General features: G+C 41.7%; 1 protein-coding gene across 2 annotated transcripts in view; it reads left to right on the top strand.

Moving 5' to 3' along the window:
- The window catches only part of ZC2HC1B (zinc finger C2HC-type containing 1B), a 292907-nt gene extending 271615 nt beyond the window's left edge, over positions 1–21292 (top strand). Inside the window, exons 7-9 of one of the 2 annotated variants that reach the window (XM_085609304.1) lie at positions 4527–4644; positions 20826–20910; positions 21113–21292. In XM_085609304.1, the coding sequence (XP_085465430.1) occupies positions 4527–4644; positions 20826–20910; positions 21113–21140 (231 nt within the window). In that variant the 3' untranslated portion in view covers positions 21141–21292. Of the gene's footprint in view, positions 1–4526; positions 4645–20825; positions 20911–21112 lie in introns of those variants that run through there. The other variant, XM_085609303.1, reaches the window with a different exon arrangement.
- The last annotated feature ends 1742 nt before the right edge of the window (positions 21293–23034 follow it).

Genomic DNA, 23034 nt, shown 5'->3' with positions numbered 1-23034 from the left:
GACTGGATGATGGTGAATGGTTAGAAGCGCTTGCCTCTCCTAGGGAAACGGCTATTTCATCTAGGCTTAGGCTAGTCCAGCTTAAGATACTCCATAGGATATACCACTCTGGGCCTAGGCTGTTGAAGATGGGCTTTAGGGCAGATGAGGATTGTATTAGGATATGCGGGCAAGAAGGCACGTTCATGCATATACTCTGGGAGTGTCCTGTAATCCAGGGCTACTCGGCGAGGGTCACAAACTGTATGACAGAAGTCATAGAGGTTACGACCGACTGTAATATTAAGTTATGTCTTCTAAACATTTGGGGCCCCACGGACTTGAATACTAAAGAGAAACTATGGGTGTCATTGGGGATGATGATTGCCTAGTGAAATGTTGCAATATTGATGACCCTAACAAGATAGAAGCAACAGAGCTTATTCAAGATCTCTTTGCGGTCCAGCTTGCCCAAAAAGTAGTAGGTTCCACCCATGTGAAAGGCCATACCTTAGACCCTATTTTCAGCAACCATCCTGGAATATGGGTGAGTGAACCTAGGGCTATGCCTCGGTCTGATCATTTCCTGATCCCATTTAATATATCAGAATCTTTGCATATAGCTCATATTAAAGCCAGCGGGATGAAAACACATCATTGGGCTAAATTGCCGGTGGACTCTTGGATCACAGCACTTAACAATCTTAAACCCACGACTAGTTCTAGTTTTACCGAAGCCTCTGCAACTTTTAATAGCTGGATTGAGTCAGCACTTGACACAGCTGCACCTACCAAACCCCACTACAACAGGAGGGATAAAAAATCTCCATGGTATTCCCCTAAGTTGAGAAAACTTAAGCAGACATGCAAGAGACTTCAGAGGGAATGGAGGAAAGATTATAGGGAGCTAGGAAAACTAAAATATAGAGAAGCCAAAAAATCTATCAAAAAGAAATTAAAAAAAGTGCAGGCCACCTACCATGAAGTCATTATCACCTCGACCACTAATGCTTCGAGAGAAATTTTTCGAGTAGCTCAGGATCTCCTAGAGCTTCCGAAGAATGATTTGGACCTAGAAACTTCCTCAAAACAGTGCAACGCTCTCGCAGAGTTTTTTCAGGGGAAAATTAAAAAACTTTACACCACGTTCCCACACCTACCCTGCCCGAGTGATTTGGCAGATTCCAAACTGGCCAGGAGTATTCCAGAGGTCTAGATTAAAGAATTGCCTATCATGAAGCTAGAAAAACTGACAGAAATGTTTACCCAAATAAAATCAGGCTCCCCTTTAGATCCAGCTTCTCCATACATTCTACATAAGGCTGGAAATGCAATCTTTCCTAGTTTTCTGGAGATGGTAAATATATTCTTGTCCTCAGGATCCGTCCCAAGTCCATGGAAACACGCTATGGTCAGGGCTCTATTGAAAAAAACAAGCCTGGACCCAACAGATTTGGGCAATTATCTCCCAATCTCGCTGCTGCAAGCAATTGTAAAAACTTTAGAAAAATATGTGAACTCCACCCTCTACAATTTTTTGGAAAGTCATGACCTTCTGCATGCAACGCAGACGGGCTACCGTCCTAATCACGGAACTGAGACCCCCCATTTCTGTCTGTGGTTGAGGACTTTAAACAGATCCTGGATCAAGGAGGAACAGTTGCCATCATCCTCCTTGATCTAAGCTCGGCCTTCGATACTGTTAACTTAACTTGGCCTTCGATACTGTTAACTTGTCCATTCTGGCAGAGAGACTTAAAAGGCTGGGGCTTCAAGGTAAGGCGCTTTTGTGGATACAATCTTATCTTGACAAGAGAACTTTTCAAGTCTTTTCTAAGTATGTCTCCTCTGAGAAACTAGAACTCAATTGCGGAGTCCCGCAGGGCTCCTTACTTAGCCCCACACTTTTTAATGTTTATATGCGGCCATTAGCTAATATTGTTCTAGCTTATAACATTAAGATTGTAACCTACGCGGATGACACACAATTGGTCATCACTCTTAATGGGCCACGCAATTTCCCCTCGGACTTTGAGATCTGCTTAGAGAAAGTTGCCTCTTGGATGGAGCATTCCGGATTTCGTCTCAACGGAGGTAAAACCGAACTCATGCTGCTAGGGAAACATTCCAACATGGACCTTAGCCAGATTTGGCCAAAGTGCCTCGGTCCTCCTCCAACTCCCAAAACCAAGATAAAGAGCTTGGGTTGGATAATGCTCTCAAATTTGACCACCAAGCTGTGAAGGTGACAGGGGTCTGTTTTGGGATACTTAGATCCCTTAGGAAAATTCTCCCCCTGTTGCCATTGACTGCCAAGCGCACCTTAGTCCAAGCCTGAGTTTTATTGCTCCTGGATTATGGTAACTCCCTTTATCTGGGAGCTCCGAAGGCAACTTTGAGGAAACTCCAGATTGTTCAGAATTGTGCTGCCAGGATGCCTCTGGGCATTCCTAGGTCACAATCAGCCAAGCCAGCTCTAAAAGCTTTACACTGGCTACCTATCTTGGAAATAACAAAATGTAGGGCCTTGTGTCTTCCCCATAAGACTGTATAGGGAATGGGCCTGGAAATCAACAAATCCCTTATCATTCCTTATCGGCCCATGAGGGAGCTTCGTTCTCTTAACCTTAATTTGCTAGCTGTCCCCAAAATCAGAAGGACAAGAGCGGGAGACAGATTGTTTGCGTATAATGTGGCAAAACTGTGGAACTCCTTGCCTTTACACATTCGCTCTGAAGCCAGTATCCTGCCTTTTCGTAAACTCTTGAAAACCTGGCTCTTCCCACAAACAGACCCATAAATTCCTACTGGTCGTCTGCCTGATTGCTAGCGCTGGGATGCCTGAGGGTAGCTATGCACTATATAAATGCTTAATAATTAATTGTGGGGGTCAAGGGGAAAACCGTCCCTGAGGCATTGGGAGAACGATATGGACCACTGTATGTTTAACGAAAAACTGTATATGTATCAAGATGTTCCCCTCTCCTCCTCCTCCCCCTCGGTACACGCCCCTTGTTGGGGTTCTTAGACCTGACACACACCGGACGCAGGCACATCAGCGAGGTGTTTAGTCTATATAGCGGCACTTACGTTACTTGTTTCGTTGGGGTATTGTTTAGGAAGGGTTATTTTGGGTGGGGGTGAAATGGGTACTGCGCTGGATATCATTTATTAGAGTTGTTACTAGCTGCTTGAGTTTGCAGTTTGTACACTTCTGCTGTAAGAAATGTTGTACTTTCTGTGAGCTCCTATTACTTTATGTATGTTTGGTTACAACATGTGGACAATATTCCTACCAAATTGCTCTTGTGTAATGTTTCCAAAACGCTTATAACTTATTGTATACACTTGTGAACTATATGCAGTGCTCAATAAAAATATTAAAAAAAAAAAAATGTATCAAGATGTTGACCCAATAAGTGGTCGCAGAAATGGCAAAAATGGAATGCTTACTGAGGGGAGATCTGTGAGCCATCAATGGACATGCAAAGGGTGGACTTTGAGTAAGGGTTTCTGGGTCGATATGTTGTATTATACTCTGCACTGGTGGGGGTGATCCTGTAATGTGGATTGTTGCTGACTGCCGAGTTGAGAACAATACTGCCTGTACATTGTGTTTCTTTTTAAGTATCACTTTGAATTTAATAAAAAGAACTGTTAAAAAAAAAACACAGCACTAGTTTCCAGCAGCTGTATACAAAAGGTGGAAGGAAGAGAGTAACGTAGATTGATAGCGAGCCACCATAAGTTGTGAAAGGTAATGTAAGGTAAGAATAATGAGAAACACAAAGCCTAAGAAGGTAGGAGTGTGGGTAAATGAGAGCAGTGCAATGGTGGGAGTAGTAGGGCAACACAGCAGAACACAATTCAGGGCCATATATTAAATTTTGTATTCAAATATAGGATTTACCCCAATTTGGAATGGGCAGATCAGATCAACAGGATCGAGGCCTGGGTAAGAGGTCAGCTGAGGTGAAGGCAGAAGATAGCTCTATTCCAGTTAATGTTGGCAACAAATCGCAATTCATGGCCAGTGCTCATTCAAAAGGAGCACGCGTGCAGCAATAGAACAAAACACAAGTCAAGTGCAGCAAGACAAGAAATTACATTTCAGGTGCAGTGTTGCCCATATGGAGAGTGGAAAAGACACACTGGGACACAACCCATATTTGAGTATGGATAGAGTATAAAATTTCAGGTCAAGTCACGTACCATCCTGAAGATTTGTTTATATACTATTTGATGTTTTTTCACAAGCATAACAGAATAGTATTTAATGTATGCGTGAGGAAGGGAGGGGTGAAGGAAATCAATTTCCAATGAAGGTAATTAAATTTGTTTCGCCGAGTATCTAGTCTTTATAAGGAACTGGCGAATCTGGCTAATGGAAGAGGAAGCTAATAGCTTAGGATTATGAGTGGAAAATTTGCAATCTTTTACCTATATTCCACAAAACACTTTTGTCAGTGTAGGGACCTTACAGTAGTTTTATTTCTCACTGTATTTAAATACATATAACAGCTCATGGATAGTCTTTTCCTTCTCAGTCAAGAAAAACAGCAACACCATTCAAAATGAAAGAAGGACCTGGAACGACCAGTGCTCGAGGACAAGGCCCGCCTGACACATCACCAGACGCCGCCAGCTCTAGCAAATCAGGAGCAGGTAAGAAGAAGGGTTTAAAACACTGAGCAGATATTTATATATGCATTTATTATTACATCTATGTATTATATGTATATGTATATGTGAATAATTGTGAAGCAATGTTTGAAAAGGGGCAAGGCAAACCAGAGGGATTTAGCTTGAGGTTGTTTTATTTTTGTGTCCAAGTTGAGGGGATGTGGGGTGGTTTCACATTTTTCTCATTCTGTTGAGATTTCCTCTTCTTTCTTTGGTGTAGGGACATTTATCAGGGACCAGACAAGTTTGATGAATGCAGCTTCAAGCTAAAAAAACAAATGGAGGACAGTGCAATAGTAGAACTAGAGACAGAAATTGGAAACAACTGACGAATGTGATTGATGGACTTAGCATAAGGCGGTTTTGAGGGGAGACGACTTCAGGAAATTACTCTAAAATAGCATACCAGAGTTTTTCAATCGTAAACTCAGTTTGGAATGTATGTAAGGCCATTCTGGAAGGCAATATAACACCTCTTGCATTACTAGAATAGAGGGACAAGGTGTAAACTAACATTTTTAAAATGAAGTCCAAGAAACGTTAGAGGGACCAAAGGATAATCTGTTAAATCAATGAAATGAAGTGGCAAGATATAGACCAGGCTAGTGGAGCTCTGTGAACCAAACAAGTTTATATGAGAAACAGGATTATTAATTTAGAGGTGTGAAAGCCCTACTCAAATAATGAGCACAATCCTTGTCAGGGTGGACCATAAAGATCACACAATAAACCAGTACCTAACCCTCTGGCAGCTTGGCACAGAAACAGTCAGACTTAACTGTGAAATGAAGTCAAGATTTTGTAACTGAGAAGGTCACGAAAGCAGTCGGATGCAGGTCCCAAATAGGTCTCTGTGAAATCTGCTTGCGGGCACAAGTAGATTGGGTATGATTCTTTTTCAACACAGAGAGCCCCGAATCGCTGGATTTCACCTGGAGTCTAGTTCTTGCAGTTTGTAGGTTGGAGGAGTACACTCTGACACTAGCCAAGGGTCCAGGACCTGGAGAGGCTCCGCTTAGGGGGTTAGGACTCAATCCGCGGAGGCCAGCAGCAGGGTCCAGGCAATTCCAGTTGGTGCTGATCAGCTGGGCAGTTACAAAGGGAGGCATCTTGAGACTTTTTCTGTCCCTGTATCTTAAACAGGAGGTCAGCTAACTTACACGTGGAACCACTTCCAGGGTCCTGGGATCAATGCAAACAGGCCCAATCTTCCTTCTTCAGACAGCAGGGAAGTCCTTCTTTTAAATCCTCACAGATCCCACAGTGTTCTGATGTGAGGTTATGATGGTGCCACCTTTATACTCAGTTCTACCTTTCTGAGTGGGGATTACTCCCTTTGTGTACCCCATAACTGGTTCTGGTCAGTTATCCCCTTTTCCGTGGGTTTGGCTCCAGTCTGTCTAGGAAGACAAAAGGCAGACAGGCCCAGGTGTGTTCTGAATTTGCCAGGGACATGACAGTCAGCTTCAGAAGTCCAAAAGGCTGGGCACAGCCCTCAGGCTACTCTTTTATCTCCTGTGTAGAAGGCAAACACATCACATCACTGGAGAGCTATTAACAGTCATGTGATCCTGGACACTGGCATAAAGGTACATTTGGTTTAGGCAGCAAAAATGTCAACTTTCTAAAAGTGACATATTCAGAATAGGTACTTAAAATCCAACAATACCATTAAAGCAGATTTTAAATTTCATTTCAAATGAGTCTAAGAAGAATTACTATATCGGCTCCTAAACAGACGCTATCACTTCTTAAGGGTAATAAGGTACCCCAGTGTTAGTCTATGGGAGAACTAGCCTTGTGAGGTGTTTTTCACTGTCAGGAAATGTTAAACTTGAACACACATATCCTACTTTTAAACACTGTGCACCTGCCCTATGAGCCTTGAGAGTTTACATTAGGGGTGCCTTATCTGTAATAAAACAGAAGTTTTAGGCCTGGAAAGTGGTATTATTTTGCCCGGTCGAAATGGGCATTAAGAACTGCACACAGAGACAGCGGTAGCACACCTGAGGCATGGTTTTAAGGAGCTACTTTTGTGGACTACACAATGAGTGCTGAAGCCCAAAGGGAGCATTTAATTTACAGGCCCTGAATACAGGTAGTGCCATATACTAAATTCAATGTGCCAATGATAGGTGGGCTAATTTGACCATGCTTAGAAGGGAGAGCACAAGTCCTTGCTTTTGGGCAACAGTAACTCATGTATTGTTCCCTGATTAATGTCGTGCATCCTAGTGCTTGCAGATTGCGGCCTGCAGTCTAATAAGAGAGCCATTTTAATTGGCTTGCGTAGCAGTAAGCACGGAAATCTGTTGCCCCCAGTACTCCTCCTCTAGTCTTCAGTTGCAGTTTCATTAGTCCCACCCTTCTCCGTCCAGCACCCCATATTAAGTCCTCTAGGATGATGTCAAGTGTTTTGAAAAGAGAAGGGAGGACCACCACTGGCATATTAGTGAAGAAATATAAGAGGCGTGGGAGAACCACCATTTTAGATATGGCTATCCGGCCCATCACCGACAATGGCAGCGAGGTCCAAAAGGCCACACTGGACCTGATCGCCCTAATCGCTCTGGACAGATTACCCTCAAGCAAGTCCACATGGAATCTGTTGATGTGTATACTGAGGTATTTGAAGGTATGCTGAGCTACTGATCGGAAATATGGCCCAAAATGGATCACATCCGGGCGGTTACTTTTGTGAAAAACAGAAGGCGTGCGATTTTGCCTCGTTTATAGCAAGTCCTGATATTTGTTCAAATTGAGAGAAAATACTGGGTACAGGTTCTATTGTGTCAGTCAAGTTATTTGTGTATATGATTATATCGTCCGCGTAGGCTGATATCAAATGCGTGGTGTTTCCTAGTTGGATTCCTATTTGGACTGCCTCCTGACGCATCCTAAGAGCCAGCGGCTCCAATGCTAAGACAAATAGCAATTGTGGCAAGGGGCATCCTTGTCGCGTGCCTCTGCATACCGGGTATGCATTCGATATGTAACTTCCAGTACGGGCTCTTGCAGTGGGGATCTCATATAGTAGTCGTATCAATTGGAGGTATTCAGCAGATAAAACAAACTTCTCTATTGCCTTGAACATGTAGTCCCATGTAAGTGTATTGAATGCCTGTCTCAAGTCTAGCGTAACACATCCTGCATTTTTATAGTTTACGGGGGTGGCTTCCAATATGTGATGAAGCCTTCTAATGTTTAGTAATGTGCTGCGTGCTGGCACAAATCCACACTGATCTATGTGTATGAGCTTATGTAAACAGGGGCGGAGCCTACACGCTAGTATTTTGCTTAATATCTTGTATTCTGTAGCAAGGAGCGAGAGCAGGCGGTATCCCTTTATGTCCGCTGCGTCTCTCCCTGGCTTTGGGAGCCTGACCACCAATGCTCGCATGGTGGTTGGGGGAGGGGGCCTATTTCCAGCAATTTGCTATATAGCTGCTCTAACTGGGGGACCAGGTCCTCAGAGTATGTATCATAAAATTCTATAGGTAAGTCATCTAGTCCTGGCGCCTTATTGCGCGGCAGCTCCCTAATAGCAGCTTTGATTTCAGTTGTCATAATGGGTCCTGCCAATTCGTCTTGCACTTCTGCGAGGTTCACAGCCACTTAATTTTTATTTTTACTCCTTCTTTTAATTCTGGCCCATTCTATGTCAACCTGTTGTACTGTTTCCTTTAAATGAAAAGGCTTCCCAATGGATTCAGTACATGTTCTTTATTTATATTTTTTGATCCTCCTCCATTTACTTTTGAAAATATAATTTTATTGGGTCTCTTTTTAGTTGTTTTCTTCATCTCATCCTCTTTCTTTTCTTATTTAGTTTTTTTGTTATTAGCTTGATTATCCACATATTTCTATATATTGGAAAAGAGCTAGATTATCAGTTTGCTTTGCTGATGTCCTAGTTGAATGACTGAATGAATGAAAATGCATTCTGTCAATTAATTTAAATTGGTTAAAAGAAACCATTAACATAGTAAAATTGCAAACCAGCATTAAATCACAATGCATGCTGACTCTGCACTATATAAGGTGCAAGACCTTGTGCATCCAAAGAAGAGATAAAAGCAATTTATAAAGTGTTACATGTAAGATATGTCCATGCAAAAGTTAAAATGTCTCTAGAAAACTGATAGCACATTTAAACAAGTAGTTTATAATGCTTCGGTGCTCAAGTAATGTTTGCTGCTTTCGCTCACAACTTAGTAATAGATAATATCAAATCCATATACTTCACAAAATGAGCCACGTTCATAGGGGTTTTGGTTGTCCAGCAGAAATCCAAGGCTTCCATGCAGGTTAGAATCTCATGCTTTAAATAAAACATAGGCTTCAATAAATTGTGTAGTGCTGGTAAAAAGTCTGAGCACCAATAAAGCAAATGAAGCATGGACCCCCTTTATAGTTACAAAACCTGCCAGAGCAAATTCCAGGTGCTGTAGCCCAAGCTGCACTGAATCCATTGATTGGGAAGGACCATAAGTCTTGATTTTAAGATTTTAAGTCTCGTTTCCTTGCTAAGTGCAGCACTCAAATAGGGTTGCATCTTAAGCCCTTCACAAGACTTTGCGATTGGTGAAACACAGCTGCTAGATTTGATTGTGTCTAAGTCAGCCTTTCTTGAAAGCACCAAGGACTATTTCTTTAGGATTGATTTAATTTAAAAGTATGACAGTGATTTGGAGGCTAGTGTGATCATGTTTACATTTAAATCCTTCACTGCTGCTCTTAAATCCTGAGATCACGGAGTGCCCAGTTTCAAATAGATCTCTTGAAGTACTTTCTTTAACACATCTGGTATGGCTTGTTGAGTTGATTAAAAGTATTTGAGGAAGAATGCCTTGCAATTAAAGTCCTGCCAAGTCAGGCCAAATTCTAGACGCAAGAGTGAGCGTTGAGTGTATTCTGATAAATGGAAAAGTCTTTTGTAAGTAAATCATTGGATTTTATTAAGTACCAGAGAGAATTTCCCTGGTAGACGTGATTGCCATATGAAAAGGTTGGTATTATCTATGCCCGTGTAACTTGAATAATGCCCTCTGCTGATGGAGAATTCAGCTTGGAGTTCAATTTGGATAAGGCGTATATCACTCCTGCTGACTTCTGTGTAATATGCCTTAAATGTAAATAAGGTTTGCCAGTGTCAGATACCCATATGCCTAAATAGTTATAGGATGTTGTTTGTGTGATGGTTAAGTTCCCTAGTCTCTTCTTTGTTCTTGTATCTTCCAAAGATCATTACCTTTGTTTTATCAGTATTGAAGACCAGTTTGTTGTCCTTATTGTAGCTATTTAACACAGCAAGAAAGAGTTCCTTGCCCATTTTATTATGGTCAAGAATAAGTAGGTCATTCATGTATGGAATCATCAGGAGTGTCTGTCCGTGTGCCAATTCTCAGAGGGATGGAGTTTTCCTTTACAATATCAGGTGTATAGAGGCTAAATAACATAGGGGCTAACATGCACATTTGTTTATAGCCCCTATTTGTTGGGATTTGTTTGTGACACAATTCTCTTTGCCTGTCCAAATGCGGACCCAGGTGTCTGAACAAAGGGAGATGATTCCTCTAAGCAAAGTAGACAAGATTCCCCTGTAAGTAATCTTGGCCAAGCTTGTTACAGTCAAGTCCATTGAAGGCTGCTGAATAGCCTATAAAACATGCAAAGATCAATGGCCAAGATGGCACAGAAGCACAGTGGTCCAGGTAGGACAAGGCAACAATGTTATCAATTGTAGAAGAGTGTCATCTGAAACCCGTTGGTAGTACGGTATTATCTTGGCCCCAAGTGCCCAAGTCTCTAGTTCCAGGAAGAAAATTTTTCCATAAGCCTTCGCTTCGATGTACAGTAAGACAATTAAGCAATAATTACTTAAGCTTGAGCTATTCCCTTTTTTATTTGATAAATTGGGTGAAGAATGGACCCCTTCCATGACTGTGGAACCACCGCAGATAGACAGCAGTCCAAAAGAGGGGGATTAACAAGGCTGTGCAGAAGTCAATATCTGATTTTAAAAGTGAATGTGGTTAGCCTTTGGGGCCAGGGCCCTATCTGCTCTGAATTATTTTGTTGCTTCGTGCACATTGGCATCATTGAAGACCTAATTTGGGAGGATGTTAGAAGAATAATTCTGTGGATGAGTTTACCGAGTTAGCTGTTGGTTCTGCCTTTTAAGTGTGCATCTGTGTAGAAGAAATTGACGTGATCAATCCATTTTCCATAGGGGCTCCATTTTCTCTGATAATGTGATTGTTACATAAAGAGTTTATGTCCTAGTTCCTTGAGTATCCTTCTCCAGGTCCTCGTGAATTATAGACCTTTCATTTTATACTCAGTTCTCATTGGAGATTTGCTTTTTAAATTTCATGCCACTAGACTCTGTTTTCAGAATTTAATTCTTATTTACGATGCAAGTATTTTTTTCACTTTGACATTTTTTGACCAACTAAATTCATTATCTTTGGAATTACTCCCCTTTTATTATATTGTTTGTTAGACGGACCGGGAGGGTCGGCCGAGGACAAGGGGAGAGGTCTCCGGGGAGAGCCGTGGGCGATCGGCACCTGGCGGGGGAGAGCCATCGACACTTCTTTCTCCCATCGACCTGCCAAGTGGTCCGTTCACCTCCTGGGTGGATGGTGGTGCCGGGATGTCGGGGCCTGGCCAGGCCCAGGGTTAGGGTCGAGCTGAGGCCACGCGGCCTCGTGGTGCAGTGTCCAAGATGGCGGCCGGGCCGGGCGAGGGAGCCGGTAGTGGTTCGGCCCCATGATACAGAGATGTCCGGGGGCAGGAGTCCCGTCGGGAGACGGGGTGCGGGTTGTTTCTGTGGGTAACACCTGGAGGCCCGGGGCTTGGGCCCTGTCATGCGGGGAGGGAGCAAGCCCTTCATGTGGCCTGTCCAACATTGTTGTTCTTTACTAGTGTCTTCTGTATTATTGTGAGGAGTTGCAATGTATGGTTCAAATTAGTGGTGGGCGGAATTTGCGTAATCGCGTTACGCAAATCTCCGCGAAACGGTAAAAAATCTCCGCGAACACGCAGAAATTCCGCGAACACGCGGAATTGCTTGTTCGCGATACTTTTTTCCTGTCCCGATCGCTGTTTGCGTGCTCGGGGTGAAATATCTCACAAACACGCATATTGAGAACGCGAACAAGCCAAAAATTTCGCGAAGTCGCGGAACGCAGATTTTTGGGCAATTTCGCGTTCTCCGCGGAACGCGAAATTACCCAAATTCCGCAAATTCCGCGAGCGGAACGGATTTTGCCGCCCAGGCCTAGTTCAAATGCGAACCTCTCCATTAGTTTTAACACAGGGTCTAGCATACATTGTATAGTAATTAACATAGATGATTTTAAGACTGGATTTTGTATCTGAGTTTCTATTTCTTTATGGTTTTACCTGTATCCTTTGTTGTTATTGGTATGAAAGGTTCCATTTCAATCAAACTACCTTCTTCAGTTAGTGAAAACAGTGGACAATTTATTTTATGATAGCTTCTTGGCTGTTTTATTGCAATAGGGCTGCTACAATTCTATTTAGCTGTTTTCCATAACATAGTTCTAATAGTTCTAGTTCATCTGACATGATTAAGCTCAATGGCATTGTGTTACTTGTTTCTTGAACAATATTTAACTCTCTTTTCAAGATGTTTTTTGTCACTAAAACAGTTCTGATTCAGCTCTTCCATTGCTTCTGCATTGATTTTTCCCTATTATTTTTAAGAGATTGGTTTTTACTGTTTTCACTTGGTGTACCTGGGTCAGCATTACTCCTCATGTTGTCCTCCTTGTCCTGTTCCTAATGACATAAGTTGTTCCCTCCTTCCGACAACTGTAGCATGCTCAAAAATGCCCTCCCCCCTTTCAAACACAAATACTTTTCGGGCATGTTTTTCCTATGTTTACTGCCCACTTGGCATTAATGGTCCCTCCCCCTGCTCCTCCTCCTGCTGTCTGTTTTCCTGACGGAAATGCTGATGAAATTAGCACACTTTAGTTACTAATTCATTTAAAAGTATTTCCTTCCTCAACAACGTTTCCTAAAAGCTTGTGTTTACTTACCACTTCGCTGATCAAGCAGTTTTTTTTTAGTTGCAACAATCATGAATGTGCTCCACTCCCATGTGCTGTACTGGGACAGAGAGGCTTGCAGTACCTTCATGGTTGGCCCGATCAGGAGCTCCATGGTGCGCTTCCACGGCCCTTACCGGGGTGCCTGAGGCCAACGTCAGAGGAATCAGCCAGCAAGGTTTTGTTGGGCACCCAAATCTCCTGATAAAACAGGAAATGGAGCACTGTTCTAGCACCTTCCTGTTTTCTGAATCACAATGACAGCCAGGAAACTGGCTGAAAAACAGAAGAATCTGCAGCTCTCTGTATAGGAGTATGAACAAGAGCTGCTGCAGATTTCATGAACAGACTTGCAATCACAAATTAAAGAGGCAGTGGACAATGCCCTAGCCGAGCCACAAAACAAAAGAATGAGGACAGATGATGATGAAGACCAAGTTGTTGATCCTCATGCCAAATATATTAAAGCACCTCAATTGCAGGATGTTCTGAAACTTATTATTGAGGTGCATGGTTTGAGGAAAGACGTCAGCATAAAGAGTGCTCAATGTAGCACTAAAGACAACATTACTAAGAGAACAGTACTATCTCTCGTCGGATATAATAAGGACCTTAATACTAAAGTAGTGGAAAGAGACGGAGATTCCTAGATTTCCCAACAAGAAATAGTTAATTGAAGGGTTGAGGACATCATTCCACTAAATTGAAAAGACCAATACTATAATGTCATCAATGGCTTCTTCATCTATATTGCCATCAGAAAATTTTACATTACCCCGATTCAGTTTATAAGAAGGTAGCAATGACCTTAAAACAGCCTCTAATTACGAAGTAAAATCAATCACTTTAGTGCCTATGCTACACAAGTCCTTCTATGCTCTTTTTGACTGTCTATAAGCAAAAGAGGGCCCAACTACTCTTCTGGTAAATATGGAATTGTTTGCTTGTTTCCTGTCAGATACCCCATTTGACAGTTTGTGGGCATCTACTTCAGCACCAGTTGCATCAATTGCTGGGCATATAACCTTAAGAGTGAAATCCTGAAAGTTGGAGGCAAATCAGAGGTCATTGATTTATAATTTACCTTTCTTTGGTCAAGAGCTGTTTGACCCTGACATCAACACACTAAGGCCTTTTAAATGCTTCACTGATAAAAAAAAAATATCTATATCCAAGATGTTTGTCTTCAACAGTTAGGACATGCGTCCCTTTGAAGGACGGGACAGGTTCAGTGGAGTGCTTTTAATAATGAAGGCTGACAACCCCCCTCATGTAGTCGAGACCAGCATCAACACATATGACTATCTGGAAGTGGGTAGGAAGATTGAAGTACGTAGAAACAAACAATAACATACACATGGGTTCTCTCAATAGTAGTACACGGTTATCGGTTAAGGTTCAAATTTCCATACTCCATTACAAGACAGTATAAAGAATCAGTTTTTAACATCTGGGATCCACATTTGACTCTTTAAGAAGGTACTATTACCAGTCCTAGAGGGACAACTCTCAAAGTCAAATGGCAAGTATCTCCCCATCCTGGATTTGAAGGCATTTAAAACACATTTGTTGTAGAACCATTCTGGATGGTTTAATCACAAACCATCATCCCTGATCATGTCAGGTGACTATTGACGTTGGACCTTCGGGATTCCTATTTTCATGTCCCGATTTATATCACAGTCTATCAATTTTGAGGTTCACAGTGGAAGAATGGCATTTTCAGTTCCCATTTGATCTGGTAATGTTGTCTCAAATATTTGCAAAGGTACTAGCACCTAGTGTAGCTTTTTTCCAACTGAATGCATTGGTGTTTTCTCATCTAGAGGATTGGTTACTATCAGCTCCCAATCTCTCTTCAGGAACTGTGCTTGATCTTGAATCTCCGGAAGTCACAGTTAGTTCCATCTAAAATAAAAAAAATAAAAAAAATCGGAGAGTGGTTTGATACCCAAGTGGGCGCAGCTTTTCTTCCACGCAACAGGATGACATCAATTCAAACTGGCATCCGAACATTGTTGGAATAATTCAAGGACCATAGCCAGGTCATTGTTGTGAGTACAGGATCTTTTAACAGAATCAACATCAGTTGTACTTTGAAATCCCAGATATCCCAAGATCTGTCGTGGTGGTTAATAGAAGACAATTTGCTCAAGTAGGTTCCTTTTCAATACTCCACTTCTTTTGACCACAGATGCCCGTCTTTGGGGCCGGGGAGTGGTTTCAGAGAATCAGAAAAAGAAGGCTCCATGGTTACCTTGGGAGAGCATCCAGTAATCAAACTGGAGAGAGTTTTAGTTGTGTACCATCTCCTGTTATAAATTATCTGGGTGTGAGAAAAGACAACCAGATGTCAAGGTGCTACGTAAATCAGTAAAGGGTTATGATGAGAATATTACTAAACCTGGTAGCCTCTTAGATCTTTGCCTGGGCAGACAAACATATACTCACAATAAGGGCAGTGTACATCTAAGGCACATTGAAAGTTTTGGGGGACAGTCTCAGTCACAACCTTCCTTCATCAATGACATATCACATTTCTTCCCAATAGTTTAATCAAGTTTGCTTGATGTTCGGGAGACTATGTTTGGATCTATTCACTTTTCCAAACAACTCAATGTGCCTGCAAAGAAACATCATGCCAGCAAGCATGAGTAGTGGATAGCCTGGTGATCCCATGGCCTCAAGGGTTACAGTATGCCTTCCCTCCTAGTCCTCTTCTTCCAAGAGTGCTTCAGAACATCCAGTGGGAAGGGGTGAAGGTAATTGTGATAACACCTTTTTGGCTGAGATGTCCATCGTTTCCTCTATTCCAATCCTTAGCAAAGGGAGTATTATTTCACCTTCCGTACAATCCCCTTGCACTACAGTTCCCAAACTCCTCCACTTAGAATTCCTTCTCCAAGTGGTGCTTATCTTGATCAGCTTCGTCTCTTGGACAGAGTATCCAGGTCACCTTTACCAGGAGGAAGGATTCAGCCAGTACCTCTGGGTTACTTTTATAGACTTTTTAAGCAGCATATTTTAAAGCCACTATTTTTCAAAATTGGTGCTTTGGAGCTATATGCCATTTCAACATATAACTGTTTGTCTCCTCTCGAGCAAATTGATTGACTACACATACAGAGACTAGTCTCTGTCCCAGGCCGTGTGAAAGAGTCCGGGAGGTTAACTCAACAGGCATCCAGGGTATCTCTACTGCCCCCGGTATCTATATGTACGGACACAGTTATTGAAAATACAAGTAGCAAAGAAACGACTTGTCAGGCCTTAAGTAGTTGTGATCTAAGTGCTCCTCCTAGAGAGAGTACGGTTGTTACACATAAGGGCAACAGTGTCAGTTGTTTGTTTTGGAATGTAGCCAGACTCGTGTCCAGGGTTAGAAATGATGACTGGCTAGATTTTATAAATGGCCACAATATTATCTGTCGTCAAGAGACCTGGGTTTGCGACAAGATTTACATAGATGGCTCCATATCCATTGACACACCTGCTGTCCAATCAAATGTAGGTCATGATCGCGGCAGCCTGCTTACATTAATATCAACAACCCTGGCCAACAAAGTTTATCCCTTTAACCTGGATTCACCACACTTTCAATTTATTAATGTTTTATATCAAGTAAATGTCAGACTTATTATTGTAAATTTTTATTATAACAATTTTATTTCTGCTAATCCTGAAATAGCGGATAGTCTTGAATACTCATTAGGCAAACACATTATGGAGTTGAATACTGATTATATAATATTATGGGGTGGAGATTTTAACTGTAGACCCTGTGCTTTGTCACAGGAGTCTGCATGTACCTACATGGAACAATCCCCTGAGATACAATGTCATTTTGAACATATCCCCTTATCAGGAGGAGTTCACACATATTAGTAGTAGGATGGGCAGCCTTATTGATTTAATTGCACTTTCTGACCACTTTAAACCCAAGTTAGTAGATTTCTCGATTTTAAAAATATTCTTTAGCGATCATCTTCCTTTATTAATTCAGTTTGAAATACTTATCAGGAAAAGGAGCCCAGTAGTGCCCCCCTTATCCCATAATAGAAACAAGGGCCTTATATGAAAATCGTTTACCATGAATCCTGAAATGGTTTTGGAAAAAATACTGAACATTAATAGACCACAATTCCTGATGTGCCTTGAAAGTGATGTAAATCCAAAGACCATGTTAGAATCCTTCACTGCCATTACACTTACACTTAATGAGATTTTAAACACTGACAGAAGACATAGTGCGTGTGAACAATTCTAAGGGTTCAACAGTGATTGTTCAAAGTCACACTCTAAGTTACTGGAAACTTTAACACAAAAGCCCAGGGATCATGAACTGTTACGAGCCTGTAGACGCCAGTATAAAAAGACTTTTAGCTGAATGGAGGAAACTATTAAGAAGGAGGCTTGGGAGAGGCTGTACGAAGCTAGTGTCACCAGAAACTGCAGTCTCTTTTGGAAGACCATCAATGGTCCTTTCCTCCAGGACAGTCATAGTAACACCTTTGATGTCACAATCCCCCCACTTGAATGGGTTGCCCATTTCTTCGCAATCTATAGGAGTAGCGATGCCTGTGATAATTATGCAGTAGGGGCTGTGACAAAGCTAGATCCGCCTACAATCCAGGAAATCACAACGGCACTTAGTTTGACCAAGAAAAACAAGGCAGCAGGCCCAGATGGCATTACAGCAGATCTCTTCCTGGCAAAACCTGGTCTATGGCTCCCTATTTTAACTAATATTCTAAGTTGTATTGCAGTCACAGGACCGCCAGAATCTTGGTCCACTGCAATAATTGTTCCTATTTTTAAAAAGGGAGACAAGTCGAACCCCAAATGCTATCGCCCTGTATCCATGATTGACACTACATGTAAGTTGATGGGAAAGGTTTTACTCGACCACCTTGAATCATGGCTAGCTGAAAAGGGGCTTTTTTCTGGAGAACAACCTTTACAACGCAACTTTAACAACGCATGCTGTTACAACGAAAGTTTTACAACGCGAGTGCATTGACAACGCAGGACATTACAACGCAAGTCTTTATATCGACTTGCACTAGATGGCGTGCTAACATTAAAAATAGTGTAGTTTACTATCCCAACACCTTCCCTACTGTTACGTGGACTGGAGTTGGAATAGTAAATTACACTTTTTTAATGTTAGCACGCCATCTAGTGCAAGTCGATGTAAAGACTTGCGTTGTAATGTCCTGCGTTGTCAATGCACTCGCGTTGTAAAACTTTCATTGTAACAGCATGCGTTGTAAAAGCATGCGTTGTAACATCATACATCTTCAAGTAAATGTACTTTGGCAAGAAAACCAATCTATATTTGGGCTTCATAAACTTGACTTCTGCCTTTGATTGTGTAGTAAGAGGAAAATTATCGCAAAAGATGTTAGAAATGGGTATTGATGCACCCCTGGTTCACTTCTTAGCACAAATACACTGCAATGTCATGGGCAGAGTGAGATATAGGACGGATGGAGAATTGTCTTCTACATTTAAGATGAATAGAGGCGTCCCACAGAGGTGTGTGTTAGCCCCGTTTTTGTTTTGCCTGTATGTAAAAGATATGCAGGCACATGCATCAAGGTAGGATTTTGCGAGTCCTTAATTGTGATAATTAAGGAATCGCAATTAAGGACTCGCAAAAGCCTATGCATGTAGGAATCTACACATTCCTTATTTGCGACTCGCAAAGTGCGAGTCGCAAATAAGGAATGGCTTCCCATTCATTCCTATGGGCCTACAGGCCCATAGAAATGAATGGGAAATTGCATACGTAATTCGCATGTACCAATAGGTGCTCGCAAATTGCGCATGCAATTTCAGGGTGCAAGGGTGTTAAAAGGACACCCTGTTGCACCCCCTGAAACTGATCTGTGCACATATGTTGCGCACACACATGCGCAACATGAAACTTTGAAAAATGCACAAAAGTGCATTTTTCAAAGTTTTGCAAATTACCATGAAGTTCAACTTCATGGTAATTTGCGCCCCCTGTTAGCGAAATCACTGATTTTTTTACTTTAATGCAAAGCATTTAAGGAATCTCAATTTGCGATTCCTTAAATGCAATTGCAATTTAAGTAACCGCAATTTAGAGATTACTTAAATTGCGATTTTTGCATTTGGGATGATGCACCACAAATGCAAAAATACCGGTCGCAAAGGGGCAGATTCTGAGAATCTGCCCGTTTGCGAACGGTTTTTCTTTTGATACATGTGCCTGTGTGAGAGTTGTTTGAATGTAGGGGCGATTGACGTTCCAAGTGTGGGGCAGAGAAATCTTCCTGCTCTATTATATGCAGATGACTGTTCTAATCTGAAGAACAGATGTGAGGCTCCAATCCCTAGTTAACACATTCAATGAATTTATGAGTGTGCTATGCCTAAAGACCAACACAGCCAAGTCACATGTCAGGGTGGTGGGAAACGCACACTGTAAAAATAGAGCTGCATTTTCTCTTTTTTTGTCAGCTATATGATAATCCGCGCAGAGAATAAATTTTACCACTCCAGAGGGTGCTGAATATTAGAAAATGCAGGCCAGCTCTATTTTACCTTCGGCTACTCCAATTAGAATATATCTGCGAAATGCTTTACAGATTCATCTCTGCTGCAACTCGTTTAAGGAGACTAGTCGGAAAGTGATTGCTCTGCTTCACCTCTAAGATTGTTTTAAACTTGATCTTTCACACTAGCCTATATACTAGGTTATTTGTACATTTGGAGACTTTGAAACCTTTTCTGGCAACTTTAATAGGCACCATGCACTTTGTATAACTGTCTGTCTCTAGGTTCCTATTTCTGTTTGAGATTTTAGGCGTTGGTTAAAGGCACCATGGGGCATATCAGCAAGGTGGGCCGATAGAATTATCACCGCTTTTGCGGCCGTTTTCGGCCGAAAAGTGGCGATAATTTTATCGCCTAATTAGCAAGCTCACGCTAATGCGTGAAAACTTGCGTTAGCGTAGGAATTCCTAACGCCCAGCTTTGCATCTCTAATGAGATGCAAAGTGGACGTTCCTGACCTGACATGACAGGAGAAAGCGACATTTCTCCGATCATCATGCCCCACGCTATGAAGCATAGCGGCAAGAAAAGTAGCAATAACCCCTGTTATCGCTACTTTCCTTACGCCTGCTTCAGGACTGACTTTGCCATGATATCCTATGGAAGGTGGATATCATGGCTAAGTTTGTGTGTCCCTATCATTAAGCTAACACCACATTGCGTGAGATTATCGTTTCCAGCGATAATCTCACGTTAGGCAGTTAGCATGAGGATTTTTATCGCTTTTGAGATAAGCGTTGCTAATAGCACGCTATCTCAGCGATAAAAATCCACGCTAGCCGGCGATAATTATCCTAGCGCTAAGTGCGCTTAGCGATAATTATCACCGGTTGTTGCTGATATGCCCCCATGCACTTTCTAAAGAAAAATGAATGATTATTGTTTTATTGTGTTTAATCTACGACATATAATTTTAAATGACTGGACCTGGATGGTCGTTGATTTGTTGTGTCCTCATTCATTTTAAATGTGTTAAGTTGTTTCTTTTTGGGCCCGCTAGTTAAAGGCACTATGCACTAAAGAAAAGTAACTGTTTACTCATATGGTAAGGTGTCATGTTTTGTAAAATTTTAACATGACTGAAGTACAAACTGAATTGATTTTTTTTTTTGTATTGGCTTTTTTATCTGTGACTTTTATGGTTTGATAACAACCGAATAAAGTTTTCTTTGATTTGATTTGAATTATATATTCCCTCTCTCTAGCACTGGAAGTGAACCTAATATTTCTTTGAATTTAACAGTCCAGTCGAATTGACAGTGAAATGCATGAACAGAAAGCTAATGCATGTTCATGTCAGTTTAATGATGCTAACGCCTTTTGTTGTAATAGACATTTATGTAATGTACTCCACTATGTACAACAGCATTGCTATCAACTACAAAAACTAGAGAACCCAAATATGTTGATTAATACTCAAAGAAGCAAGGTTACTTTTTCAGAGCATTTTTTTGTTTTAATATGTTTTATTGATAATGTGCCTCTACGTTAAAGGAGCCGACCCTGAAGGGAAGGTAAAAGCTAAAAGTGTTGCAGGAAATTATGCATCAACTTCAAAAACACCTGCCCCCGGGACCAGGTAGGCCACAAACATTAAACTGTTTAATCTTTATTGTAGTAAACAAACAAAAACTATGTTCCTTTATTTTCTAAGATTGAAGAGAGTGTGCGTATGTGGGGTGTGTAATATAGTTTAAGCAATTAGCAGTTGTATAAACTATGTAGTAAGTGGAGGGAAGCATTCTTTGAAAGCTGAAATAATATTTAACTTTTTTACTCAGACCAGCAACTCGAAGTAGGAAACAATGAAGAGACAAATAAGGGAGCCATCCGCAGGGCACTCGGTTTCACAACAGATTGATACCAGGACCAACAAGTAGTTTCAGTTGAACATCCCCTAGACACCACAAGAAGACTGCTGGAAGGAAACAAAGGACTTATTCCCTAAGCCGTTTAATAAACCGAGCCTTAAGCTTTAAACTATTGGTGTGTATCATAAGCAAGACCTCTTGTATCCTAGAGAAAAGCTGGAGAGGGTGTTCAGCAGTTCTAAATTCACTGAAGAGAAAATTTGATTTTCTTTCCTTTCTAAATCTGTAAATCATTTGTTATCATTCAATGTGGATTTCAACTTGTGAAAGTTTAAAGCTGGTTACTTATTTTGTCTCCAGCAAGGCAAACTTCAATTTAATGGCATTGCTTTAAGTTATCTCACAATGAAAGGTTTGTCTAAGCCGAATTGAGTTAGCCTACTGATGGTTTTAATTTAGATGCAAATGCACAATATGAAAGAAACAACTTCTCCCAGTGCTACTTGGCTTGTTCACTGATGGACCAATGTGATTTATATAGCACTCATCAAGTCCATAAAGTATTGAAGCACTGTGACAACAAGCATTGGCAAATTTAGTAAGTCTCAGCTCTAAAAGGCAGAAGTGTTGGTTGTCACTGGTTTTTACCAATTGTACCTGTATGGTCAGCAGTCTTGAAATGGCTTTTGATCCAAAAACACCCATTGCCACCAATGTGCATGCATTTGGTGTGATGTGTACATTATGAAGTATATGCATGTTATTCTATGCAGATTCGTAGAGCACACTGTCACCCAGAAGGGCACCTGGTACTGAGGAGGCGTGAGGCTAGTCAAACCCAGTGCCTAGTGAGACTACTTGTAAACCAGGTCTTCTGCTTCTTGCAGGATTCATGAAGTGAGGAGGAGGAGGCTCTAGAGTGTAGTGGCAGGTTGTTCCATGCTTTAAGAACGATGTAGAAGGCTTGACTGCTGGATGCGTTTTCCATATGCGAGAGACGTGAGCAAGTAGGAGTTCGGGTGAGCGGATGTGTCTGGAAGATTTGTGAAAGCTGATACGACTGTTGAGGTATGCTGGGGCAATGTTAAATAGTGCCTTCAAAGTGTGGGCAAGGAGTTTGAATTGTGCTTGTTTGTGTGTGCAGAGACAGTGAAACTCCTCCAGGTGTGGTGTGATGTGAGTGCGGCGTGGTGTGGGAGGCTGAGAGTGATTCTGATTACCCAGTTCTAAATGCTCTGCAGCCTTCTGGTGCATTTTTGTTGATGCCGACATACAGGATGTATGCATGAGGGTTTTCCGGGTGCGGATTGGGAGCCATTTGAAAATCTTCCTCAGCATCTTCAGAGTATGGAAGCATGAGGAGGTGATGGCATTGTCTTAAGCATTGTATTGAGCAGTCATGTTAAATTTGCTGTCAATGTCAATCTCTAGGTTCTTGGTGTGAGTGGTAACTTGGTCTGCTAGCTGCCTAGTGGAAACCCACAGTGAAGTGCTGTTCCCCATGATCTCTATTTCAGGCTTGTCGGTGTTCAAACAGCTGGTCTTCATCCAGTGGGCAATTTCAGTAATGCAAACATTTAACATGATCCGGGGAACAAGGCGTCTTGCATGTAAGGAACAGAATGAGTTGGGTGTCGTCGGTGTATGAGATAACATAGATGTCATGAGAGTGAATGATGCTTGCTAGAGGGAACATGCATGCTTGAAGAGGGTTGAGTTCATGGAGAATCCTTGCAGAACTCTGTAGCTGAGGTCACGGACATTTGAGCGGTACGGTGCCAGACTGACTGTCACGGTCCTTTCAGTCAGGATGTAGCAGATGCATCAGAGTGCTTGTCCATAGATTTCAATATTATATAGGCTTTGGATGTGGATGGGGTGGGAGACCTTGC

Source organism: Triturus cristatus, chromosome 6 (genome assembly GCF_964204655.1).
Source record: "Triturus cristatus chromosome 6, aTriCri1.1, whole genome shotgun sequence".
NCBI lineage: Eukaryota > Metazoa > Chordata > Amphibia > Caudata > Salamandridae > Triturus > Triturus cristatus.
This window is presented reverse-complemented; position numbering and strand designations above follow the sequence as displayed.